The sequence below is a fragment of the Talpa europaea genome (assembly GCF_964194135.1).
Source record: "Talpa europaea genome assembly, chromosome: 10".
Classification (NCBI taxonomy): domain Eukaryota; kingdom Metazoa; phylum Chordata; class Mammalia; order Eulipotyphla; family Talpidae; genus Talpa; species Talpa europaea.
This window is the reverse complement of record NC_140077.1, coordinates 5,772,777-5,798,159: the sequence shown is the minus strand read 5'-3', so window position 1 is coordinate 5,798,159 and position 25,383 is coordinate 5,772,777. Positions and strand designations below refer to the sequence as shown.

The following is a 25,383-nucleotide window of genomic DNA, read 5'->3' as shown; positions in this document are numbered from 1 at the left end:
GAAAAGAGTGCTGTCTGGGAAAGCACGGCAGACGGAATAGCCTCAGGGTGACCTAATGGAATCCTAATGGGCGTAATATCAGGGACTTATTTGTAGATACTCCAAAAAACAAAGAACAGCAAAGAAAAATAAGACATGACGACACGTGGACAGCACTCACGCCGAGCAATGGGCGCTCGGGGCTCACGGGGCCGTCCCCATGAACGCTGGAAATCCTCAATTTTAAAGTTTTTGAGACACATTTAAACATAAAATATATACAACATATTTATTTTAGAATAAAACACATAAATACATACATATATAAAGTAAAAATATACAGTTCAGATTTACTTAATCCCAAGGATATGTCTCAAATAATATATGAACTTCTTTCAAAAAAGCCTTTTAGATGGGCCTCCCCTGGTGGCGCAGAGGTTGAGCGCTGGGCTGCGAGGCTGCCCGCAGCCTCTGCAGTGCCAGTTCGATCCCCGGCTGCTGGCGAAGGTCCCACAAAAAAAAAATTTAAAAAAATTTAAAAAAAAAAAAGCCTTTTAGGGCCTCTGTAGCGGTTAAGCGCTGGGTTGCGAAGCTGCCCGCAGCCTCTGCAGCGCCAGTTCAATCCCAGGCTGCTGGGCAAGGATCCCACATGGCGCGACAGACCTCTCCTGCTGCAGGCTGCTCCCCTCAGCAGTGTATTTCGTCAGTCTGCCTGCTCTGGCTCTGGTGAATTCTCTCGCCCTCCCGCACGTCTGACTGTACCCAGTGCTTGTATAAATAAATAAATCTTTATTTGAAAAAAAAAGCCTTTTAAAAAACTTCTTAAATATCTTGAAAAATCTAAACCTGCTTTCCAAAATTAAGTGTATTAGTTTTTGTAAAAGCCATCTAAAGATTTCTTTCAAAAACAGGGGCCTCCCTGGTGGCATAAGGGGTTAAAGCACCACACTATGAAGCAATCCTCAGACTCTGCAGCACGAGTTCGATCTCTTGCTGGCCTCTCAGCAGACCTCTCCTGTCTCGCCCACTGCTCCCCTCAGCAGTGTATTTCATCAGTCTGCCTGTTCTGTTCCCCACTCTGTCTCTGGTGAATCCTCTGACCCCCTACATCTCTGGCCTGTACCCCAGCTCTTGTATGCATAAATAAATAAATCTTTAAAAAAACAAAAAAGATTTCTTTCAAAAAGCACAGTAATTAACGCTGTGAATTCTCTACAAGCAGAAAAACTGCCCTGATGACATTTGCGGGGTGCGTGGCCCAGAGCCCCACCTCCCCCCGTTTCACCTGTGGATCCATAACACCGTGTTGCCCACACTTGGCTTTCAGCGAGATGACGTGATATGGAACCTAGGCCAGAAAGTGGCCCTCGTGCTCCGGTCCCACTCCTGCGTTGCCTGCCGCTAACTCCTGAACATGGGGCACAGCAGGAAGGGGAAACATGCAAAGCTTGGCATGAAGCCCGAGAACCTGCTCTGTTCACTAGACAGGGGGCGGCACGCTCGGAAAAGGATGTCCTTGCCCAGACAGACGTTCTGGGAACCTAGTAAAAGCAGGCAGGTGTCCACGGCAGACAGCAAAGCCGTGGCACGGGCAGTTCGAGAGGGGTTCCAGTCAACACTGGGAGGAGAATAGTCAGAGGAGTCACAACCCAAGGGCAGCCGCTGCCCAACCCTCAGCCAGACCCGGGGTCTTCGGCAACGAAGGGGGTAGCTAGCAACGATGCCACCAGGGGCCCTCCCAGCGGGACACGGGCTACGGCCCACGGCGGCCACAGAGCGAGCAGGCTTCCTGTCTCTCCCTGCGCACTACGCGCATCGGGGAAAAGAGGGATAGGCATATATAATCCCCTAAAATTAAGTCAAATTTCTTTTAATTCTATAATAATACAAATGTGGAATTACAGATGCACACATATGGACATAAAACCACACCCTATGCTCACCCTCCAGTGAGAGGAAACAGGGGCATCTTGTAAGCCCACATTTTCAGTGCATGGAGAACTCCTCCAACGGAGCTACTGGCCAAGGCTTAATTTCTTGCTGCTTAAATTGTGGGAGGTGGGGGGGACGGGGGGGACCCTCACCGGCGGCCGGGGAACGAACCGGCGCTGCAGAGGCTGTGGGCAGCCTCACAGCCCAGGGCTCAACCGCTGCGCCACCAGGGGAGGCCCACTGCTTAAATATTTTATCAAGACAACTGCCTGGATTCAGTCACTAGATTTAACAGGAGAGAGTCTCATTCCCACTGAGAATAGTGTTGAGTCATTAAAGACCCTTTGTTAGAGAATTTTTTAAGGTCATGGTGCACTGTTAGTGACCCCCAGTTATAGGGGTACCGGCAGCACCGTCACTTGCATCCTCCCGTGGGTGCTACTGCTGATTCCTCTTCACATTTCTGTTGCCTTCAATCTTTCTTGCCTGTTTCAGAAAATTGTATGAAGCAGGAATACAAAACAAGCTTTTCTGCCTATGATCACAGAAACTATCCAAAATAAGACTCTTCTTCCTAACATCCTCTTAGTAAAAGGGAAAAATCTGTGTGGTATGAGCAGAAACTGAAAGCTGGATGGAAGGTGTCTTGGACATTTATATCTGAACTTCACTCTGTATGAATCCATTTCTCAAAGACATAATCCCACCTCCTCTTTTTTCTGTGGGGAAGACAGAACGACTTTTGTGTTCCCTGACTGAGGTCCCTCTCTCTTCCCCAACCTCCCGGTCCCAGCTAAGCTAAGGTCCTAGCTAAGATGGCATCCGACACCTGGGTGAGTGACTCGGGCATGCTGGGCCTTCCCCACGCCTGCAGGAGGTACACATTATTATCACCCTTCTATGTGGCTTTTTCTCTTCTCAATGTGTGTGATGCTTATTTGGTTATTTGCCAGCCTAGAAGCTCCCCAAGGGTACAGGATTCCTCTGCACCCGCATCAGTCTTCTTTCTCTCAGCAGTGTTTCATAATGTTCAGCATTCAGATCCTGCACATCTTTCATCATATTTATTCCTAAGGATTTCATATTCTTGATGTTACTGTAAATGGTAGTTTTCATTTCAATCTCCAACTCCCTGTTGTTCAATGTAGAAATACAGCTGACTTTTGTATACTGGTGTGACGTCCTGCCCCGCAGCTCAACTCTAGTTAGAGTTCTAGCAGCTTCTTGTAGATTCTGCTGGATCATCTACATAAACAAGTCATTTGTGACCGAACCAATTTTATTTCTTCAGATAAATAAATAAAAACTAACCAGGGATACATTTCTCACACACTATCAAAAAAGCCAAAGTTTGCTACACATCCTGTGGAGAAAGGCACCCCCACGTGTGAATTATTTCAACTTACATTATATATCATGAGATTTTATTCCTAAATTCTTGGGCATACATCTCTGAAAAACAAGAGGTGCTTCAAACAAGATACAAAGTCATTAGACATCAGAAAACTAGCAGTGATTCACAAACGTCATCCAACATCTGGTCCTTATTTGCACCTTCCCATTCCTAGCCCGGTAGCTGGTGTGCCTTCTCGGTTCATCTATTTAGTCTCATAATTTTAGATTTTCCTTTCCAGTGGATAAAGTGCATCCCAGAACTTGGGAAACCACAGGCATGACTCACTGACAAAAGTTCAATAATTTACATGGAAAAGACCTACTTAACAGGTAAGAAAATGGCATAAGAAGATAAAACATGTAATGAAAGGTACCTCAGTCTTCCCACATTCATCAGGCGGATCCTGGTGTATGGCCATTTGATACTTGACATATAAAGAAAATGACTGGCTGAAGGACGACTTGAACTCTGGGTCCTCAAAGGAGACAGGTACTAACCTCACCTTCAGAGCAAGGAAAATAGAAGCAAACGCTATTGAAACACCTCTACCTGACGATGTGCTTCTGAAGGTGAGGCTAGAGTAAGATCTCCGCAAATCCGCTTCCAAAGCTCAGCGCTGGGACTTTTCATGAATCAGATAGACCCTGGAATAGATTGACTGGCAGAGCCTGAGCGCTGATTTTATACTAATATTGATGAAAATTTAACTCGTTGGGGTCAACACAATTTATTTTGCTTTATTTTGGAGTTTTCTCTAGCACTTGCCCCAGCTCACTAGTGCCAGTACTGCTGCCAATGACAACGGTCACTACTTCTGTCACCTCTACTCTTATTAGGTATTTTAAGCTTTCCCTCTTCAGGATTTTTCTTGGTTAAGCTGATGTGTAAGTTTATAAGTACATGAGGGGCTCTAGGAGTCATTCTCCTATCTTCCTTTCCTAGTCCCACTCAGTTGCATGTGGAGAGTCCATCAACACAGAGGAACTTAGCTTTCTACACATGATGTCTGAATAAAGTATATGAACAGGCTGTGTAAAATATGCCTACTATAAAAATATTTTTTTTTGTTCTTTCATCGTAAATATTTTAACTCTATTACTTCTAGATAAAGGCAGCCAAACATAATGCCATTAAATAGAGATCATTTATTTTAGGTGTTACTTTGCACTTTGAAATTACATATGAATGGCACTGAACGTGGCCCTAGGGAAAATCTGCACTTTCAGAAAGTCCATCCCCTCAGAACCCTCTCTCCTTGCAGATACGCTGCAATTTCAATATAAATAAAATGTACCACAAACATACCAAGAATTCATACAATGATATCAAGTGGATATCATCTGCGCAAAAAAAATTACACATGGCCTCCTGACCTGGCTCACAGTTGGCTTATCAGGTGGGTCCTTGTGAACAACCATCTGGTAACGTTTATAGACCTGGAAAGACTCCTGAAACGTGGCTTTGAACTGAGAACTTGGTGGAGATGATCTCACCACCCTCACCTTCAGAAGGAGTTAAAAAACAATGCTCATTAATTCATTTACTCATTTCACAGATTATTCATTAACAGTTACACCCACCCAACAAGAACCAAAATTTCAACACAAATATTAAAGCATACATGGATAATAGTACTTTAACATTAAAAATCAACCAGTTAGTAAATAATGGAAAAAAAAAAGCTACTTCTCCAAATTATAGACACATCAAGAAGGTAAAGGGCCCTGTCTAATTCTAAGATTCAGCTCAATGACTGAACCAAGCCCGCTCTCCTGTGCAATGGCATAACACTTCCGGCACTCACGACACCAAATGCCAATGAGTATTCTTTAATCATAGCTGTATACAACTCACCTTCGGTCCATCATCCAGGAAGACTTAAAATGTAAAATAGTTCTTGAACCCTCTTTCAAGCATTGCTGCTAACTCTCAACTTACAACTTATTTTATTTTTACGAGCATAAAACAACAATTCTCACAATGTGAGAATTTCCTGTACTCAAATGTTGATCAAGATAGTCTCCATCTTGGTCATGTAAACAAGTGAACTCAGTATACCTTAAGTTTGCTCACAGGTAAAATGTGAATGAGTTCAAAACAGTAATTGCACACAGTAATGGCTAACATTGATTTTAACATTATTTACTCCAGTTAAAATGTGTTAGCAAAACAGAACAATAAAACAGAAAATCAAATGAAATACAATAAAAAGATATAACTGGAAATTCTTCACGTGTGCCATGAAAAGCAATTCTGTAAAGAAAGAGTGACACCCGGGGGATCCCAAATGTCCATCTACCCTAAGTGTCAGTAATTGAAAAAGCAGAAGCTGATTCCCTGGTGTGTGGTGCCGTGAATACAGCACGATGTATGATCAAAAGATAAGACTACTCAAAAAAATATTTTATGTAGTATGTTCAATTCTCTTGAAAATTTTGGAATGAGAAACTCATTTTCAAAATCATAGTGGCCAAGGAATTATAAGTGTCAAGTTGTTAAAACTTAGGTTTGAAAATTTACACTGTCCTAGACCTTAAACCTCATCCAAGTTAATTTTTTAAAATCAGGCCTTTAGTGATAAGTGATATTCTTACGATATTAAGCTATAAATTCAAAGGCTGACCAGTTACTAATCAGGTATGAGAACATGATAAAATGACTAGGGCTAATGTTTTAGGAAAGCATTTTATAAATATCAAACTAATACTGAAAAATCTAGATTTACTCTGGAAATATGAATCAATTTGGGAATCAGAATTTTGCTAACTGGTTTGGGAAACTGAAGAAAAGGTTACAGTAGTGCAAATTTAGTACTAGTTATTGCCAACTGCTGGTTTGCACCAGCAGCCAAAATAATACCATTTGCCGCCTTAATCAAAATCATATTATTAGAATAGATAAAATGATTTGCCTGTTGTGATCTATTCTTTCACTGTCTAAATCAAAACTGTCAAAAATAGTCTTTAAAACAGTAAATTTTCTTTTTTGCTTTAAATATTAAATTTCAAGAAATATAAAAAGTCAGAGTATCTTACATAAAAACATGCTAAAACTAAAGATGTTTGAAACTTGAGCAGTCAAATGCCTATTTTTTAATTTTAAGTTTCTCTTAAGTAGCATAACTCAGTTAATATCTACAAATGCTACTCCATTCCAATACTGTATTTTCCCATTATTTAAACAGCAACGCATCATCTGATCAAAAAGACTAAAATAATAATAAACAACACGCTCAACAAAAAACAAACAAAACACCACCCTCCAAGATACCTCTAACTTGTGCGATGCATTCACTGGTAAAGATTCAAAAATTAAATCTTCAAGCGATTTGGGCTGATTGGATTTAGCCTTTGGTGGGCACAAAGGTGGTGGTCCTCGCTGAGCCTGGCAACCCTCTGGTCCTCCGCCTGGATTCTGCTGCATGAGTTTTAACCTTTTCCTTTCTTTCCGGATTTCCTTTGCTTTCCGACATGGAGGCTTACTCAAATCCGCCCCTTTGCCTAAGAAGAATTTCAAAATATTAATTTTTTTTCCCAAAAGTCTCAAAGACTCTACAGATTAAGTCCAAAGAGTTTCAAGTGCTAGGCTGGCTTTGGGTGAAATGTTTCAGAGGATCCTGGTGTAGGGGGTCTAAGTTGATCTTTAAGTCCTCCCTTTAAATTACCATAGAAACTTTTGCTGCAGCTCTCATTGCAAAAAATATTTATTGAAAAATATTAATTTATTTCTCTGCCTTTGTATGCAAAAAGGACATCATCAAACATCTTCCACTTCAGGTCACTGCTATCTCAAGCCCATTTTTAAGGGACAATTCTCTGAAAGCAGTGACAAATACTCAGGAGCCAGGTGAGTAAGTGAGCTCTGATCCCATAACATACACTGGTGGGATTTTGTATGAAAAAATATCCTAGCTGAGTTAAAAATATTCTCCTCCTGAGGCGGTCACATTAGTTTGGCTCTCGCCAAACAGTTTGCTTTAATCAAGAGAGCAAATATCTGATACTTACTTAAAATACACAAATTATAACTAATATAAACAACAAATTTTAGTGAATGTCTTCACTCTGTTAAGTCATTCAAAGAATCTATCTGGAGAAAATCATGAGGTGGAGGCAAATAACAAACACAAAAGAAAACCTCAAAATAATCTAAATGCCCAACTACAGACTGGCATAACTTTTTAAACAGCTAAGCAACAAAGTAGTTTGGTCATTAAAAATGCTTTAGAAATGTTATGGATTCTGTTATTATACATTGTTAAAAGTAGTAATTCCAACTGTATATAAGTCAGTGGCAATAGTGGTGAGTTCTTATGGGAAATAAACAGATGAGGGAAGGCTCCTTCTGTGGAAGTATTCCTGTCAGTCAATGAAAATGATGGATTGATGGATCTGATGGATTCAGGCGTTGGGTAGCCACAGATATCAGCCCTAAAAGTGAGGTACCCAGACACAGTGACCCTGAAAGAACCACTCACCAAGCTTGCTTTGTCTCCCGAGCAAGAATAAAAACATCAAGCACTAGACCTTTGTCACTGATAGAACTTTGACTCTCCAATCTCTAGAGCCCTACAGCAGTAAGATGAAATAGAACTCTTTTAAAATGTCTGTACTAGGGGACAATACGACTATTATTTCAAATTTTTGAAACATTCAGCACTTTCAAAAAAACTAAGACCTATTGTCTTAGTTCAGGAAATAAGTCATATAAAACAGGGATCTATATTAGAGATTTCATGAGTAATCATTTTTTTTTTAAGTTGGGGGAAGAAGGGATTATTATACTATATGGGGTTTATTATACTATATATTAATAATAATATTATTATTATTACATATACTATATATTATTATACTATGTCTTAGGCACAAAAAAAAAAAAAAAAAAAGAATCATTTACTATGACTTCAATAGGGCCTAACAGCAAATGCTCACACCTGGCTTAGGGACGGCATGCACTTTAACTGAAGGTGATGGTTCGCCAGAGCCCAATTTCTCTTTTATATCTTCTGACTGAATTAACTCATTAGATTCTTCCTTCTTGGAGCTTTTGCCTTTCTTCTTCTCTTCACTCTGTAAGCTCTCTTTGAGGTCACTGCTGAGTGTTTTTAGGTCACACTGTATATCCAATTTATTTATTAATGCAAAGTCACCAGCAACAGCGTCTTCAGCAGTGGGCTCCATGGGCTCGTCTACAAATCAAAACAAGTCAAAGTTCACCAGCCAGGATAAGTGACACAGTTAAGACACATAATAGTGGGCCTCCCCTGGTGGCGGAGCGGTTGAGCACTGGGCTGCGAAGCTGCCCGCAGCCTCTGCAGCGCCGGTTCGATCCCCCGCTACCAGCGAGGGTCCCACATGGAGCGCAGACCTCTCCTGCTGCCCGCCGCTCCCCTCGGCAGTGTATTTCATCCATTTGCCTGTTCTGTTCCCCGCTCTGGCTCTGGTGAATTCTCTCACCTTCCCGTGCTTCTGATTATACCCAGTGCTTGTATAAATACATAAATAAATCTAAAAAAGAAAAAAAAAGAAACATACTGGGAAAAATGCCCCCTTCATCAATGTCAAGTGGAAGAAATGACTGTGTGTCCACCAATCCAGTCTCCTGGCTTCCAAAGCAACAGAGGGGGACACTCTGCCACAAGCTGAGACCACTCTCCTGCCAATGGAATATAACCAAGGCTGTATGTCCAGTTCTGCCTAACTTGTTTTAAAGGAGATTTGTGACCCGGAGGTTACACCCTTTCTTCTCCTCATTGGCTGGAACAGTCAAAGCCAGAGCAACCTTGCAAATCACAGGCTGAACTCCAGAACGGCTGGTGGGCAGTAAAGCTACAGGCAGACCTGGGACACCCACACAGGAGTATAATATGAGGAAAGAGCCAGATTTCTGCTGTCCCTCAGTCTCTGCATTTTGGTCTCTCCTTGTTATAGGTGTTTAGCCTTTTGCCATAATAAGCACACCACCCCTATGAACTAAATTTCAGATATAAATAATGCAAAAGCCCGTAAGTCAAGTAAAGAACCAAATGCAACAGCTACCTAAAAAGACTGTCAACCATCAATTTACAAATGTATAGCGTTGTATCAAAGAGGACCTGCATATTAACTCAAAACATATTCCCAGCCACTGAAAAAAAATTTGCACTGACCAACCAATAAAATCTATTTAACTTTTAAGATTAGGAACAGAAAATACTAATAAAAGCCGCATAAAATTGTGATGTTTCCAATGCTCCAATTGACCCCGATCCTCTAAGACCCTGAACCTTCTGAGCTATGTTGTGCCCAGCTCGGCCAAGTCTGCTCCAAGTTGTCCTGAGTCCTGGTTCACTAAGGGCTGTACATGAGGGCAAAGAACTTAACTGTCCTGCTGACCAATGTGCTTAACATAGGGACTAGGACATTGCAGGCACTCAAAATACACATGTGAAATGAATGAACAAGCTAAGATTCAGGGGGAAGGCGGAGGGTTGGTTCCCAGGATTAGGCATCGCCTATGGCAGTAGGGAGAGTGAGTTCCAAGAGTGAGTGGCATTCCTGATTCTTAGGCTCATGGGGTAGGCACTGCCAACAGAACAACTTAAAAAAAAATAGTAAAGACACTAAGATAACAAAGTATACGCAGCCAAAGGGAATTAATTGTTATTGTCTTTTTAAAAAATTTGCTCAAAATTTATCAAGAATTTCAGGTAAAATACTTTAAAATATTTTTAAATATTTAAATATTTAAAATCTAAAAGAATTTCAGGTAAAATAATTTACTGAAGGAAAGCCTGACTCAAATACAGAAAATATGTACATTGAAAGTCACTGCGCAATATCGTATAAATTGCATCTAAGGAGCTTTTTCTCCAAAGATAGTAACACTTTCTATTTACTTCATAGGCTCTTATTAGGGACCACGTGAAATAAGAGCTGTCAAAGCAATTCAAGAAATAAAATCTCGATACACTTCATGAAATCTGATCTTTAAAATGGTTCAAAATCCTCTTCCCGTGCCAGCCATTCTCTGTAGCCTTGACATTCCCAGTAGCCTTGACTTGGGAGCCAGAGGTGGCAGAAGCAGCAGCGCGAGCGGTGCTCACTGTCATGAAGTAACGGCACAACCAACCACAGGAAAGGATTGAAAGTGAGAATTTTCGGGAAAAGCAACAATTCAAAAAAGCAAATAGCTTTTAGATCCCATCTCTTACCCTCACAATTTCCTCTCGAAATTTCCCCTTTAGCCAGAAATTTCAACATTTTTTTCAAAACCTTCTTGTGAGATTTTGATGGCTGAAACTGTAATGGTCGGCACCTAGGAGAGCAAAATAAAATATTTAAAAAGTGAACTCAAAACTCAGAAGTAAAACCAGTCCCAGGTAGCGTCTAAGAAAATAAGGCAAAGTACACACCTGAGAGTTCTTGGTCAGGAAAGGCTGAAAGCAGCCTCAACTCTCACCCCAAATCTCATTAAAACTACAGTTAAAAGGAAAAAACATAAACCACCAAGAAAAAGAGAATGTGAGAAAAGGCTGGAACTCGGAAAGCAGATGGACAAGTGGTAAAGATCAAAGAAAGTTGAATCCTAAGTCAACAGTGGGAAAGCCAAGTGTTACCCAATTTTCTCTGTATAACCCCACAAAATCTTAGGGACCGAGTACGTCAGATAATATGAGTGAAGGGAAGTCTAAAAACAGAATGCCAGGAAAACCTTTTTTTGGTTCAGAGAGATGTCATACCCACTCCCCACCCCTCACAGATGAAATCTACTTAGATTCAGCAGAAAACTGCAAATCTTAGGAAGAGTAAAAAGTAGGGTTTTTACATGGGGGGGGGGGTTTCAAGGCACAGTTGAAAGCAGTGATGTTGCACTGAAAAGAGGAAATTTAAATCCAGGCCGGCCTCCAACTCACTTCCCCAATCCAGCTGGAGCACCAGCAAATGACACGTTCTCTCCAGAGTGTGAGCAGACCTGACAGGCTATCATAAGGGCCCCCCAGTGGAACAGCCTGGCCAGGTTACTCTGTCTAGAGCCCACAGAAACAAGACCCCGGGGTACACAGGATTCCCAAAGCGACCTTGGAAAATTGAGTCACCAGACTCTTGAGAAGGGTCAGGGGCCCTGAAAACTGGGGAGAGAAACTTGGAGAATGTAGAGTATCTAGGAAAAAGAGAACCTAAAAAAATTAAAATATTCTCAGAGAAATCTTTCCTTGCTGTTAAGCTACCACCCATACAGCAGATGCGAATTTAAAAAAAAGAAAAAAGCCCAAAAACCAAAAGCCCTCTCAGAAGAAAATACGGTAGAAAACAGAAATGAAGCAAAAGACTTGAAAAATGAAGCTCAAAAGATCAGCAAAAAATACATAAAAAGAGGAAAGAAAAAGCAGAGGACCAGTCTAAAAGTCTCAATGTGTGGAAAAATGACAAATACATTAAAGAAAGAAAATGAAAAGAAAAGATCAACAAAATAATTCACAGAAACATCCCTCTGAAGTTCATGAAGGACATGATGGGAGCTGTACCCAGAGAACAGCCCTCGAGTCTGTGCGCAGTGAATGACAGCAGACACGAGGCAAGCACTCTGTGAATATCAGAACATCAAGAACAAAAAAGCTTCCAAAGAGAAAGAACACGTTTTGGACAAAGGAACAAGAACCAGAATGCCACTCCCCGGCAGGAACGCTGGAGCAAAGCCTTCCAAGTTCTAAAGGAGAGTGATTTCCAACCTACCCCTCCGTACCCAAACTATAAATTAAGTTGTGAGCAGTAAATTAAAATATTTTCAGACATGCAAAGTCTCAAAATATTTACCTCTCCTACATGTTTTTCCTCAAGAGTTATCAGAAGATGTGCTTCACGGAAATGACGGAGGATTGCAAGAAAAAGGGCACAGGGGACAGCTTAAGAACCAAAAAGAATCCCCAGGACGACACTCAAGACAGAGGCCAGGAGGAATTAAGTATTATCATTACCTAAGCACGTTAAAGATAGGGTGGGGAAAGCCAAAAGAAATCATTTAAAAGATTTGAAGGTGACCACACAGGAACAGGATGGGGGGTGCCAGGGACTGCTACTTAGCAAAATAAGTTTGATGGGACTATTTGATTCTTTAAATTAGGTGTATATATAATTCTAATGAAAACTAAAACAAAAACAAAGAAACAAAAAAACCCAACAACTCACAGCCAAAGAAGCTCATCCTAATTCATACTCACAATCTGGTCCGCCGCCAACGTCTACCTAACAAGAAGCTAAGCTGTAGGTCACAACTTCCTTGCCCTTATTAGGTCTCATTGGAACTACTGTAGCAAACAAAGTAAAATAACCAAAAGAGTCAATGTGCAAAATGATTCCTTAAGATCAACACATATGCACTGAAGTTAGGGAGAGAGGAACAGTTCAGGAAAGGTCTGACTCCATGCAAAATAATGAAAACATCACATTTAGTCAATACTTTGTTTTGCCAAATTAACTGAGTTCTTTTTCAAAAAAGCAATATATTAAGATAGTGCTTTGCAAGTAACAGGCACTCGATAACTTATAGATGCTCTTCTCTCTTTAACTCATGAAATTGGCCTTTTCTGATTATAGATTCTCAGGATTCAGGGCAACAGAATTATTTCAACAGAATCCTGGCCATAATCCAATCATAAATTGCTCTCTGGAGGAAAATGACTTCCGCCTCTGGTGAAGGCTCTTCTTCATAACCAGCAAGCTGAAAAAGGACAGCTCAGGACTTGGTCATTTTATCCTCTGTATAACGAGAGGGTGTCAGCGAGCCAGATACCTGCCTCTTTTCTTTGGGCTCTGCCAATCCTATGTCCAGCTAGATAAGAAAAAGAATTCTTAACCAGGAATCAACAGGATTTTGGAAATCTGTGATCATCCTAAAATGAATACGTATAACTTCTCTTATTTTTGTCTTCATGCTCCGTCTCGTATTCTTTTGTTTTGTTGCAGTAATCTATAACTTTCATCAAGCTCTCAAAACAGACTACAACCCAAGCACAAGAGTTAAGGGCAACTTAGGTAGGGAGAGAGCCTCAGCAACTCGTCACCAGAGTGACAGCTACAACTGTGTTACCTTGCTACCTGGAGTATCAACCCACTAAAGCTGACAAGCGCCTACCCTACTCTCTACCCAAGGCTTCAAAGGGGAGGCAGCTCTTCAGAGTCAGAGGAAAAGGAAAAGCCTCATACTAGGATGGGGTGATGGATGCAAGGAAACCCAAAAAATTATGAAACGTTAAGCAAACACTCTAGAGGAAAAACACTCTTCTTAATTTAGATCTTACAATGAAGAAAATAGATGTGGCAGATTAAGTGTCAGCCCTCTTCTTCCTCCTACAGAGCCTGCTAGAATAGTGTCAAGTTTCACACTAGCATGGACAAAGACCTAAGCTATTTAGCTCTAAACTAAACCCTACATAAATCTGACATCTAAAAATAATCTGAGCATTTACCATTATTTTCCCAATATTCCATGGTACCACTGATGAAACAGCTGAATAGTTTTTTTTTCTTATCTATACCCAAACCATTAAAATGCATTAATGAAGGGCCTCCCGGGTGGTGCAACAGTTGAGTGCTGGGGTTGCGAAGCTGCCCGCAGCCTCTGCAGCGGCGGTTCGATCCCCAGCCCCCGGGAGAGGGTTCCACATGGCACGCAGTCCTCTCCTGCCGCCCACTGCTCCCCTCAGCAGTGTATTTCTTCGTCAGTCTGCCTGTTCTGATCCCTGCTCTGGCTCTGGTGAATTCTCTCACCCTCCCACGCTTCTGTCTATACCCAGTGCTTGTATAAATAAATAAATAAATCTTTAAAAAAAAAAGAAGAAGAAATGCATTAATGAAGGCCATAGATTAGCATACAAGTACATATTAGTATGTAAAAAAGAAATAACCCATTTGCTTCTCCTTACCATCAACACCTACCTAGAATGGAAATTGCCACTTAAAAAAAAGATTCTACTAAAAATTATAAACAATCTTCCTATCAGATCACTTACATATATTTCTATTAATCAAATACTTAAAACACTTTATTACTCAAAATCCTTACCTTATTGTATACTGAGGACAGCATGTTTGATTCATGACAGGTTTGTACACGTATTTCCCACTTCTAAAATTAAAAAATAATTGTTAATTTCTTACATGCACCAAAGGAGATTAGCACAGGAGCACATTAATTAGAGCAAAAATCTAATCAAAATGTAAAAACACTCTTAAGATTTGATAACTCTTCATAAGTGGAACAATCTTGCAAAGCCGGCACACGAGGGACCAGAACCCAGAGTCCCTTTCCTAAACCTTTATGTCTGCACTCCAATGCTAACCATCTCCTCAGCGTCTGCAATCCCTTCTGTGACGCCGCTGACCGCTGCTCCTCAATGCCATAAGGGCAATCAGAGAAAATGGCCCAGGATGCACTGACTGATGTGCGCAGCTGGCCGTGACATGCACCAGCACAAAGTACCCGCAAACTAACCTGATCCTTTCCATGCCTTCTAGATCTCCACTAATAACAGAATAATGATTTTATGGGCTGCATTTTGTCCCCTCAAAATTTATATGGTGAAGCCCTAACTCCCAGTACCTCAGAATGTGACTGTTAAAACGAAGCTGTTGCCATGAGCCCTAATCTAAACTGACTGGTGTCGTCAAAAAAAAGGAACATACAGAGGAACACACAGAGACACCAGCGATACCTAGAAATAGAGAAAGAACATAAACATTCAGCCCACTGCAGGGAGCATGAGAATTAGTGGAACTGTTATAGGACAGGGAGAGGGGCAGCCCAAACCCCGCAAACCTGCCTATTCTAAATGGGTTCTGCCATCCGCCGCATCAACACAAAACATAGGAGACTTTAATGGGAAGGAACTTTAATAAAACTAGGAAACAATACAGGAAAGGCAAAGAATTTAGTTTCTAAATGAAGCACCCAAAGTTACCCGTCCCCTCGTGGGTAAAACTCCATCCATATGGGATCGGCCCAGAGCAAGGCCCCAAAGCCTGCCACAAGTCTAAAGCATCTTCCAGTGGGGACCCACAGAAAAGAGTCAGAAACAACCAGACAAGCCCGGAAGGAAAAGAGCAAAATCAACATCAAGATAAAAGCTGCCATGGTCACCTCCCCACAGGTCTCACCCACATCTGTGTCACCCAGTCCACGACCAAAAGACAAGCGCAGTTTCTTCACATGTCTCTAGGCTCCATGCGCCTCCTCCAGGTCTCCTGGCTCCATCCTGCTTCCTTCCTCAGTCTCTTCTGCAGCTTCTCCTCTTCCTGCTCAGCTCCACCCTCCCTTGGGTGGGGCAGGGAACCTCCCCCTTTCCTGGGGACCACCCTGTTACAGAACTATAGTGGCAAATGTTAAGGACTACTAAAGCTTATTAGTGATGGCTCACCAGGCTCGTTAAGCTGAAGTTTCCCAATAAACATCTCTAAGAGAGATCCTTTCTATTCTATAAAAGAATATAATAAAAACTTCTTAAACCTCTTCCCAACAAAAAAAGAACATTGTAAAGGAAGACAATATTTTTCAGTCGTGAGAAGAACCTGAGTAAGAGTAGACATATCTTTGTAGTAAGGAGTTATACCTTCGCCATCCTCGGTCAATAAGATCCTGATAATCCTGCACTGTCATGGAATGCGCCCACATCCCTGAAAAAGCAAGTGGTATGTTAACTATAGCAGGCTGAATTTTTCACTTGTTTAAAGCAGTGTTTTTTTTTAATGTGAATGCTTAGGCCAAAAAAAAATCTAATTCACACTGGAGAAACGGAAGTTTACACACACTTGGTATTTGTTAGTTTGGCATAACATACAAGAAATGGGAACTATGTTTACTTCAAGCCAAAAAAATTAAAGACATCAAAGTGATCATTTAATTCAGGATTAGGCAATAGCTTTTATGACACCATAAATGTTAGCCCTCACTGCAAACAGATTAGACATAACCTCTAAACCACAAAACATCCTCAATAATTGAATAAGCAAATCTTCTCAGAAAAATTAGAAAGCAAATGTTTTCTTGCGTATTTAAATTCTCTTGGTTTTTACATATTTGCAGCATAGCCTTGAAAACTGAGAACATGACGAAAGTACATACTATTCCTTTTAAGCCTAAAAACTGAAAATAACCCAATGCCCAGGAATAGGGAAATGATGGCAGGGACTATGATGTCATTGATACAAGAAGATCATTTTGCAACCATGAAAACAATGAAGAATGCAGAAACATTTAAAGGTATATTTGAATTAATGTGAAAAGAAAAATGAGCTTTTATCTTGCAAGCTATAAGCTGCATCAGAAGTATGTAAAGGTACATGTTGAACAGGATGAGAAAAGAGTACAATGAAAATCAAACGTCCAGAAGCCTAGAGGTGACCATCAACACCAACAAGTTCCTCCATGAGCCTCAATTTCATCATTTGTAAAACAGGAATAAGAAAAACTGTCCACCCAATAGGTAAGGTGCCCAATAACAGAGATTATTAGAAATAAAGTAAAAATTATACAAATTTACAGTTATGTCTAGGTGACAAGCTGAAGGCAGATTTCATTAGGACTTTAGTCAGAATCAATATTAATTCTCTTGCTAAAATTAATGGAAAAGTATATTTACCGATCTACTAAAATACTGATTTTGGACTCGTTGATTACATATACATTACAGCAACAAAACTAAAATTCTGACAAAGAGAAAGGAGAAATCTAATACCCTCAGGCAGCCACTCTTCCCACTTAGTAGAATTCTCCTGAGTCTCTTTTTCCCTGGGAGCTGCAATTATGTCATCTGCCTCCTGTCTCTTTTCTCCCTTTAACCTTTACCCTCTGGGAACCCTTTTGCCCTAACTCATATTCCTAACTGCCAGGCCTAATGGCCACATTATACTGCACCACTCCCTCTCACTCCAAGAAGCACTTAATAACTGTAATGAGTAAACGGTCACGCCATAAACGCCCATATCATTCCTCTACGGTTGAGAAATTATACTTTTTTTTTAAATGAAACACGAAATTTACATCTCCATGGACACCCCATTCCCCACAAGGCTGGATGACTCTTTCCAGGAGGAGATTCTGCCTCTGCCAGAGCCGGACAGGGCAGGAAATAAACGAGGTTTTGTTGCCCAACAACTAGTCTCACAAAAAAAAAAAGGCCCCCTCAAGGATCGGGGTGGGGTGGGGGGCACCCTGAAAGCAGGCTGGTGCGCCGTCCTCGTCCGGGGGTGGAGAACGACACGGCCCCTGGGGAAGGCTCAACAAGGGGGTGCGGAGCCGCCCTCGCCCGCCCGCGGCCGCCACGGGCACCGGTGCCCGCTGTCGTCCTCCAGGCCTCGCCCCCGCGGCGACCGGGCGCACCTGAGCGCGCCTTGGCTCCGGGTCCCCACCCCGCGCCGGCCCCCCAGGGGGGCTCCCCCGGCGCCCCCCGCGCGCAGGTGAGCCGGCGCCCCCCGCGGGTGCCCGGCCGTGCCCGTTTCCTGCCGACGGGCACCTGTGTGGAGACTGCGCCGCGCGGACCCTCCCCGGCCGCCCGCGCCAGCACCCGGCAGGCGAACAGGCCCCCGGAGCTTCTCGCCCCCCGACCCGCCGCCGCGCCGCGAGCGCCCCCCGAGCCGCGTCCCGCCTCCTCAGGCCGGCAGCGGCCGCGGCGGGCGGGCGGGCGGGCGGGCGGGGGCTGCGGGGGTCGCCGCGGGCGCGCTCACCGTGGGAGCGGCTCCCCGACTCGCTCTTGCAGTAGCCGCAGCGGTAGGCGTCCTCGCCCTCGAAGTACTCCACGATGCTGGGCGAAAGAGCGGCCCAGGCCGCCATGGTGCCGGCCCTCCAGCGCCGCCGCCGCCGCCACCCCACAATGCCCCGCGCCCGCCGCGGCTCCCCGAGCGGCGCGCGAAGCCGTCCCGACGCGGCCGGCCCGGCCTGGCCCGGGGCCGCGCGGCGCTGACGCCGCCCGCGCCATCTTGGCCGAGGGCAGCCGTCCGCGCCTTCCCTGCCTTCCCCGAGAGGAGCCGCCATCTTCGGGGAGGGGGGGCGGCGAGACGGGGCGCGGAGCGGGCTGGGAAGGAGCCAGCGGGCGCCGGCCGCGGGCCGGGCGGCCGGGCGGCCGGGCCTGAGCGGCCCCCGGGCCGGGCGGCCCGGGCGCGGCGGGTGCGCAGGGGCGGCGGCAGGCGGCGCGCCGGCCCCGCCTCACCGGGGACACTCACCGCAGGACGCCTTGCCCGCCTCGGAGTCGCAGTAGCCGCAGCGGTAGCCGGCCCTGAGCCCCTTGTACTCCACCACCGAGGCCATGGCCGCCGCCGGGAGCCGCGCCGGCCGCCCCGCCCCGCCCCTCGGCGCCCGGGGGCCGCCTCGGCGGAGCGCGGGGGCCCGCGGCGGGGAGGCGAGCGGACCCGGCCCGCGCCGCCTCCCGGGGCGTCAGCCGGGGTGGGGGCGCCCCGAGTTGGGGCGCCCCCTCGGCGGAGTCTGTCCCGGCCCGCCCCAGCGCGCGCGTCGTCATCCCGGTTTACAGATGAGGAAACTGAGGCACGGAGGTGGGGACTCGGGGCACAGTCGTGTCTTGCGAGGCTCAGCTCCAGCGTGAGCATTGCAGCCCCCCACCGCCCCCTGCAGCCGCCCCCCGGCGCTGACCCTCATGTCCACGGGCCGGGGTCCACGGGCCGGCCTCCGGGGCTGCCCCGCGTGGTGAGGGGCGCGCTGGCCACTTTTAAGGGGAGCAGCTGTCAGAGCCAGCTGCCGCCCTGCTCCCCTAGAATCTCAGTGCCATCCTGTCCTAGTCTCTGTGAAGAGAAATGAAATCTAGTTTGTTGTGTGTTTTAATGTCATTTTTAACTGTCACTTTCAAAGTTCCTTGAGATTGTTATAATCCAAGCAAAACATTTACTTACGGGCCTCCAAGCCCCAACCACTGTTTTTAAAGAGGATGTCTTAGACAGCGACAGTCTGAGGTAGAGTAGAAAGTGAGTCTCTCCAATGAGATAATATTCCTTCATCGTTCCATCTGTGTGCACACGTAATTTAAGCCTGTCTAACCTTGTGTTTTTCCCAATTAACAGTAAAGCTGATGTGTTGTGGGTTTGTTTGGTTGTTTTTTTTTTTTTTTTGCAATGTCTAAAAAATTGAAATCATAAAACTTGCAGAAACTGGGTCTCTCTGGTGGCATAAGGGAGGCATAAGGGTTCAGCACTATGAAGCTATCACCAGCCACTGCAGCTGGCCAGGGAGCTGACCCATATGGCACAGCAGACCTCTCCTGTCTCCCCGCTGCTCCCCTGAGCAGTGTATTTCAGTAGACCCACCTGTTCCGCTCTCTACTCTGTTTCTGGTGAATCCTCTACACCACTGGCCTACACCCCAGTTTGTGTATGCATAAATAAAAATAAATCTTTTAAAAAAAAAAGTTTCTTTCATTGCACTTAAATAGGATGCCCAGGTTTGTGAAACAGCCCCCAGCCCCAGTTTGTGGTCACTGGTCCAGCACACACTGAAGTCCATTCCTCACCAACCAGATGATGGCTAGCACCTACCACCTCACAGTGGTCTCAACCCAGGATAGTGATGACTCATAAAAAGCTTGTGACTGCTGCTGGTTGCCCTAGAAATCAGCCCCAAGGAACAACAGCAGATAGTAGAATCTGCTGAAAGAGATCTGAAAGAGGACCAAAACTTGATGTTCAGAGTACTGTTCTCTGGCACACAGAGAATGAGAGGGTAGAGAGGAGAGCTGAGAGCTGATGAGGAGAGACACTGAGAGGAAGAGAGTGAAGAACCAAGATGTTGTTCCTAAAGCTAGCAACCGAGAAGGCACTGGCTGAAGCAAGAGCCGCCAGAGAGAAGCAGTATGAGGCTATGAGAACAGTGGCAGCTCCCGAGGGTGCTGCCCGGAGCCCTGGGAAGGGCCAACCAGCAGTACAGGCCCCATGCTCACACCCTCCTTTGCTGTCAGACTCAGAATGGCTGGATCTGAGTGCAGAAGAACAGTACGTATTATGTTCATCCTGCCTTAAGCAAAGGCAGGAAAATGTTCATTTATCTGGGAACAAGGTAGCACAGGAATGAGAAGGACGTGCCCTGGAGTCACGCAGGCACACACCCAGCCCCTGAAAGCACCCCTGGGACCTTAAACCACCCTTTGTTAGTGCTCTTTGCCATGAAGTGGAGGATAATGAGACCCACCACATATGGTGGTTTGGAAGATTAGGTAACCGCAAGGCCCGTTTGTGTTGCTAGCACAATGCCTAGTATATAGCAAGTTCAATAAATGTTGCTATGGAAATAATTTAAGAACCCTTAGGAAAGAAAAATATGAAAGCAGAAATGAGTCTAAGAAATTAGCTTTACTTAAAAAAGGCAAATAACTCTGTTTTTCCCAGCTCTGTTTTAAAGTCCTTCCCTTTTGCTGCTAAAAGAAATCAGAGAAACAGAATATTCGCAACCGAGTTGGCTAAACATAGAATCTATTTGCCAACTAATAAGGCTAAGAAACGAGGTCTTGAGGGTGCTTACATGACCATACACTATCTTAAGGGACCAGTTTCTCTGCTGTATTTTTCTGCCTTAACTAAAACAACTTCCTTGCCATCAAATTGGCTTATCGATTTAAAATGAAGACCTTTGATGAAACTACTGAAATGTTATAACTGCTGTTGTTAAAATTAATAATAATTTATAAATTTATTTGCTAATATCTTTATGCATAACCGAACTTAATGCTGACTTTGACCAACTCTGAAAACTTCTCACCAAAGCTGATTCGCTGTTCTGTTCACAGTATACACAAACAGTGGTTTGTGGTATTTGAAGTAGCAACTGGATCACCCCTCTCCAGTGTTAAAGGTGCTTCTGATAAGTGCTGCCTCAGATACAGGCTCACTCTTTGTTTATGCTTTCATCTGAGAGCACTTTTCCCCTTGCTTTAAGAAAAAATAGTAATTTAACATAACCTCGAGTTCCCAGTCAGCTCCCTGAGCGGCTCCACGTCAGAGCGTGTTTGCTGAAACATTTCTCCAAACCCTAGGGTAGTTTCCTGTTTTAATTTTGCAGATTGGCTTGGGCCAAAAATACTCAAGACCCTCGAATTGCAGTCGGTTTCCAGTCCCCACTAGAAAAGAAGATTAAGGTGAGGAAATACATTTCCTGTGAACTTTGGGGCCAATACTAGGACCCTGCAGTTTATCACCCAGGTGAAAATGGCCCGAGTATCTCAAGAGAGAGCGTTTGGCCTGTCATGTCCAGTTCAGCATTGGCCCCAGCCCCAGGGGTACTGGCTAGACAGCACTGAACAAAGCAAGCCCCCGGAGGGTTTAGTCCAGTGAGAGCCATTGACATTAAACACATAGTTTGCCACAAACTGTGGTGTCAGGAAAGGCGGGCTCTTGCTTGCATGTGGCGAAGGTCTGAGGAAGTGACGCTTAAGCTGAGACCTGGGAGTGACGCACGTAAGTGCCAAGGCATGTGCTAGGAGCCCACAGGGGAAGAACACATGAAAATGGAGGGAAAGTGAATTCAGTTTTTGAGGGAACAGAAAGGTCAGTGTGGTTGCAGCAGAGCGAGCAAGCAGCCGAGCTGAGGTGGTTTAGAGAGGCGATCAGGAACCAGAGGGTTTATGTCCTCTTGGGATTTGGGGTCTTGTCCTGTGAGCAATAGGGTGATATGGGGTTCTGTGCAGGAAAGTGTCATGCGCAGATGTATGTAATTCAAAGATCACTCTGGGAGCCAAGGGAGAGAAATGTGGATTGAGGGATGCTAAGGAGGCTGCTACCTGGGTGGGGACATTCAGAGATAGACATGGCAGACGAAAGGGGAAACTGAAGAAAATACTTTGGAGGAAGAATCAAGTGGCAGGGTCAAGGAGTGTCTAGATGTGAAGTTGAGGATCCACAGCCATCCTGGGATGCCTCAACCGTCCTGCCGGCTTCTCTGTCCCCTGCTCTAGAGCAATGCCCAACATGTAAGTCACCTTGTTCAGTGCTCGAGACGTCCCTGTCCAAGGAAGCTGAGTCAGGACTGTGCTCCAGCTTACGTGACAATTTCTTTGCTACATTTTCCTGTGCTCTGTGAGAGGTCACACGCAGTAGGGGACCAAGAAGGGATCACACTTGTCAACCTGGAGGTCGCTCGTGACCTAGATGCAGCGGCATCCTGAGGAGTGGAGACCTAGCTGAGGAGCGAGTGTGGGGTGTTAAAGTGGAGAGAGGTCACAGGTGCCTGCTTCAAGCTACACTGAAGGGGAGCGGTCAGGGTAGGAGCGATGGAAGGATGGAGCCCAAAGGGAGAGCTTTCCTTTCCTGCTTAAGGGTGTTACACAATGCAGGTGTGTGTGTGGAGGACAGCAATGGCGCAGGAAAGGGAATGTGGTCATTGCAAATCAAAGTTCTCGGAGCTCCACAAGCTCAGGTGGGAGGACTGGCTGGGAGGTGAAGAGAAAAGGTCTCCACAGTAAAGGCTCGAAGGCAGAGTCTGGGGGAGACTTGGTGGTGGCTCTAGCGGGAAGAGGGTGCTCCTGGGGGACTGTTTCTTCAAGGAAGTCTGAGGCACAGACATCAGCGAGGAACACCGGGAAGGGGAGGGCAAGAGGTCTGGAGACCTGATTCACGGTTCCGAGACCCAAACTGGACATGGTGATACCGCACCGCGCAGGGCCAGTAGCCACTTGAGATCTGTTCACAGCCTATGATAAATGACAGCAACTTAAAAAGTTCTAATACTTCCCTTTGACAAGAGTTTAGGTGGTGTCCATTCTCCAGAAGCGAGGAAACTGTTAGCCAAAAAATTCCAACAGGAGAATGAAACGCTTGATAAACTTAAGGCCATGTCTTTCGACTTGCGGTTTGCCAAAGCAGTGACCTACTACAGCCAGCGCCACCGGGAGCAGCTGCCGAGCCGGGAGTGGGAGCCCAGCGCGGCTGCGAAATGGGAAACTGAGGCAGAGGAGGGGAAGCCGCCCCGTGCAAGCTCAAGAGACAAGCCAAGGCATGACCTGGTGCCCGAGAGGGAGCTGGAGCAGATAAGGAAACACGTCCACCGGGCCGAGCGCGCCAGAGGCCTCAGAGACCACAGGTACCGACGACTCCCCCAGAAAATTCCAAGTGAGCCGCTTTTCACAAAGACGCTGATGCTGGCAAAGGATGCCCAAGCGGAAAACACCCAGAAAACACAAAAAACGAAAACGAACAAGCACAAGGTAGCCTGGGCAAAGGAACAGATAAAGCGGCACCAGGAGCGGATGGTTCGAGGGAGAAGCCTCACAGAGCAGAGGAACAAGGAACGAGCCAGGGGGACCCTCTCCACCTGGGTGGCTCCTCCCCTGAAGCCTCCAGTGGTGAAACCTCCAGAGGAAGCAAAAGAATATGAGTGGGTCACAGCCTATCCGATTGCCCAGCCTTACCAGAAAGCACTTATAGAAGTGACAATTCTGAGGGAAAAGTCAAAAAAGGAGTATGAAATTAAGAAACGACCCCCCAGGGAGGTCCTGTGTATACCACCATTTTTGAAAAGTCAACTGAAAAGAAATAAAGTTTCAATTATTTTCTAGATCACTGTATCTCTTTTTAAGGTCAGCATCCCTCTTCCTTGTTAGTGCAGGAAAGTCCATACTCTCCAATTTTGCATCCAGCTGGAAAAAATAAAAGGTAAACCCCAAACATGGCGTTCCCATGTGCTTCAGTCACCTGGTTACCTGCACCAAACCCCAGCCACTTCCAACCACCACCATGTTATTCTCTCTCAGTTCTTATCAGGAATTCAGGCAGAACTCAGCCTGGCAATTTTTGCCCATGCAGCACCACTGGCACCAGGAGACTTGGGGATACTCAGGTGATGGATGGGCTGAACTGCCCACGGTGGTGCTCCCTGTGTGCCCTTGACAGGGCCATCAGAAGAGGCTGGCTCAACATGTCCCTCTCCCTGTCCCTTCCCAGTGGTCTCAGGGCCACGTGGTAGTTGGACTTACTACATGGTGCTCCCAGAGGCCTGGTTTCTGAGCCCCCTGAACATCATTCTGCCCTATCTGTTGCCCAGACAAGTCACCAAGACCAGCCCAAATTCAAGGGGAGAGGAAACAGCCTTGTCCTCAAAAAAAATTGGGATCCACTTTTTAATGACTCACTCCAGTATTCTGCAGTCAAATGCTCTACCCCTGAGCTATACCCCCAGACTCCAGTATTCTGAAGTCTATCGCATCGCCAGCTGTTCTCCTTTTCAACAATGCTCACAAAAACTAAATCAATATTCTTTTATGAAGAAAGAAACCTACAATTCCACGCTCCTGAGTTGGTCTTTTTTTTTTTTTTAAATGTGAGAAGACTTATTTTTTTTAAAGATTTATTTATTTATTTATACAAGCACTGGGTACAGTCAGAAGCGCGGGAGGGTGAGAGAATTCACCAGAGCCAGAGCGGGGAGCAGAGCAGGCAGAAGGACCGAAGTACACTGCTGAGGGGAGCAGCGGGCAGCAGGAGAGGTCTGCGCGCCATGGGGGACCCTCCTCCGGTGGCTGGGGAGCAGCCGGGAATCGAACTGGCGCTGCAGAGGCTGCGGGCAGCTTCGCAACCCAGCGCTCAACCACTGCGCCACCGGGAGGCCCTGAGTTGGTCTTGATAAAGAGGCCTAGCTTCCCTCCATAGAATATAGACAGAATATCGCACAACTCTTGTATTCTCCAGTGCACCTAAAAACTGAATGGGGTCTCACGTACGTAAGCTTCAGCCTAACCCTGCCAGATACCCAAGACTGCAGGACGCCCTCCTCAAGGGGCTTCAGATCTATTTGGGGAAGTGAACAATAGAATAAAGCTGTACATGTCCATGTTTGCCGTGGAAAAAGTATATTGAAAATGAGGACTAGAGAGGTTAGCGGTTTGTGGGGAATATGAAGATGAAAATACACCTCAAATGATCACTTCTCAGGCAGAGCAGTCAGGAGGAAAGCATGGCCCGGTCCAGCACAGATGCCTGCTCCCCACTGCCACCATTGGCCTGGCCCAGCGCCAGCCCTGGGGCTGCGCTGGAAACACTGTGCCCCAGACTCGGCGAGGACACGGCACTAGTTCAGTTCCAAGTTCTGGAGGGGAAGGGAGGCTTTGGGGT

The 25,383-nt window shown here is 45.3% G+C and overlaps 1 protein-coding gene across 5 annotated transcripts in view; it reads right to left on the bottom strand.

Moving 5' to 3' along the window:
- ATE1 (arginyltransferase 1) overlaps positions 1 to 18,589 on the bottom strand; it is a gene marked incomplete at both ends in the record, with an annotated part of 98,590 nt that extends 80,001 nt beyond the window's left edge. The window contains 8 exons of one of the 5 annotated variants that reach the window (XM_084245768.1): positions 3,681 to 3,809; positions 4,681 to 4,809; positions 6,578 to 6,807; positions 8,244 to 8,498; positions 10,503 to 10,606; positions 14,354 to 14,416; positions 15,897 to 15,960; positions 18,010 to 18,130. In XM_084245768.1, coding sequence (XP_084101894.1) covers positions 3,681 to 3,809; positions 4,681 to 4,809; positions 6,578 to 6,807; positions 8,244 to 8,498; positions 10,503 to 10,606; positions 14,354 to 14,416; positions 15,897 to 15,960; positions 18,010 to 18,115 — 1,080 coding nt within the window. Of the gene's footprint in view, positions 1 to 3,680; positions 3,810 to 4,680; positions 4,810 to 6,577; positions 6,808 to 8,243; positions 8,499 to 10,502; positions 10,607 to 14,353; positions 14,417 to 15,896; positions 15,961 to 18,009; positions 18,131 to 18,504 lie in introns of those variants that run through there. The other 4 variants (XM_084245772.1, XM_084245771.1, XM_084245769.1 and 1 more) reach the window with 4 other exon arrangements.
- Between the last annotated feature and the right edge of the window lie 6,794 nt (positions 18,590 to 25,383).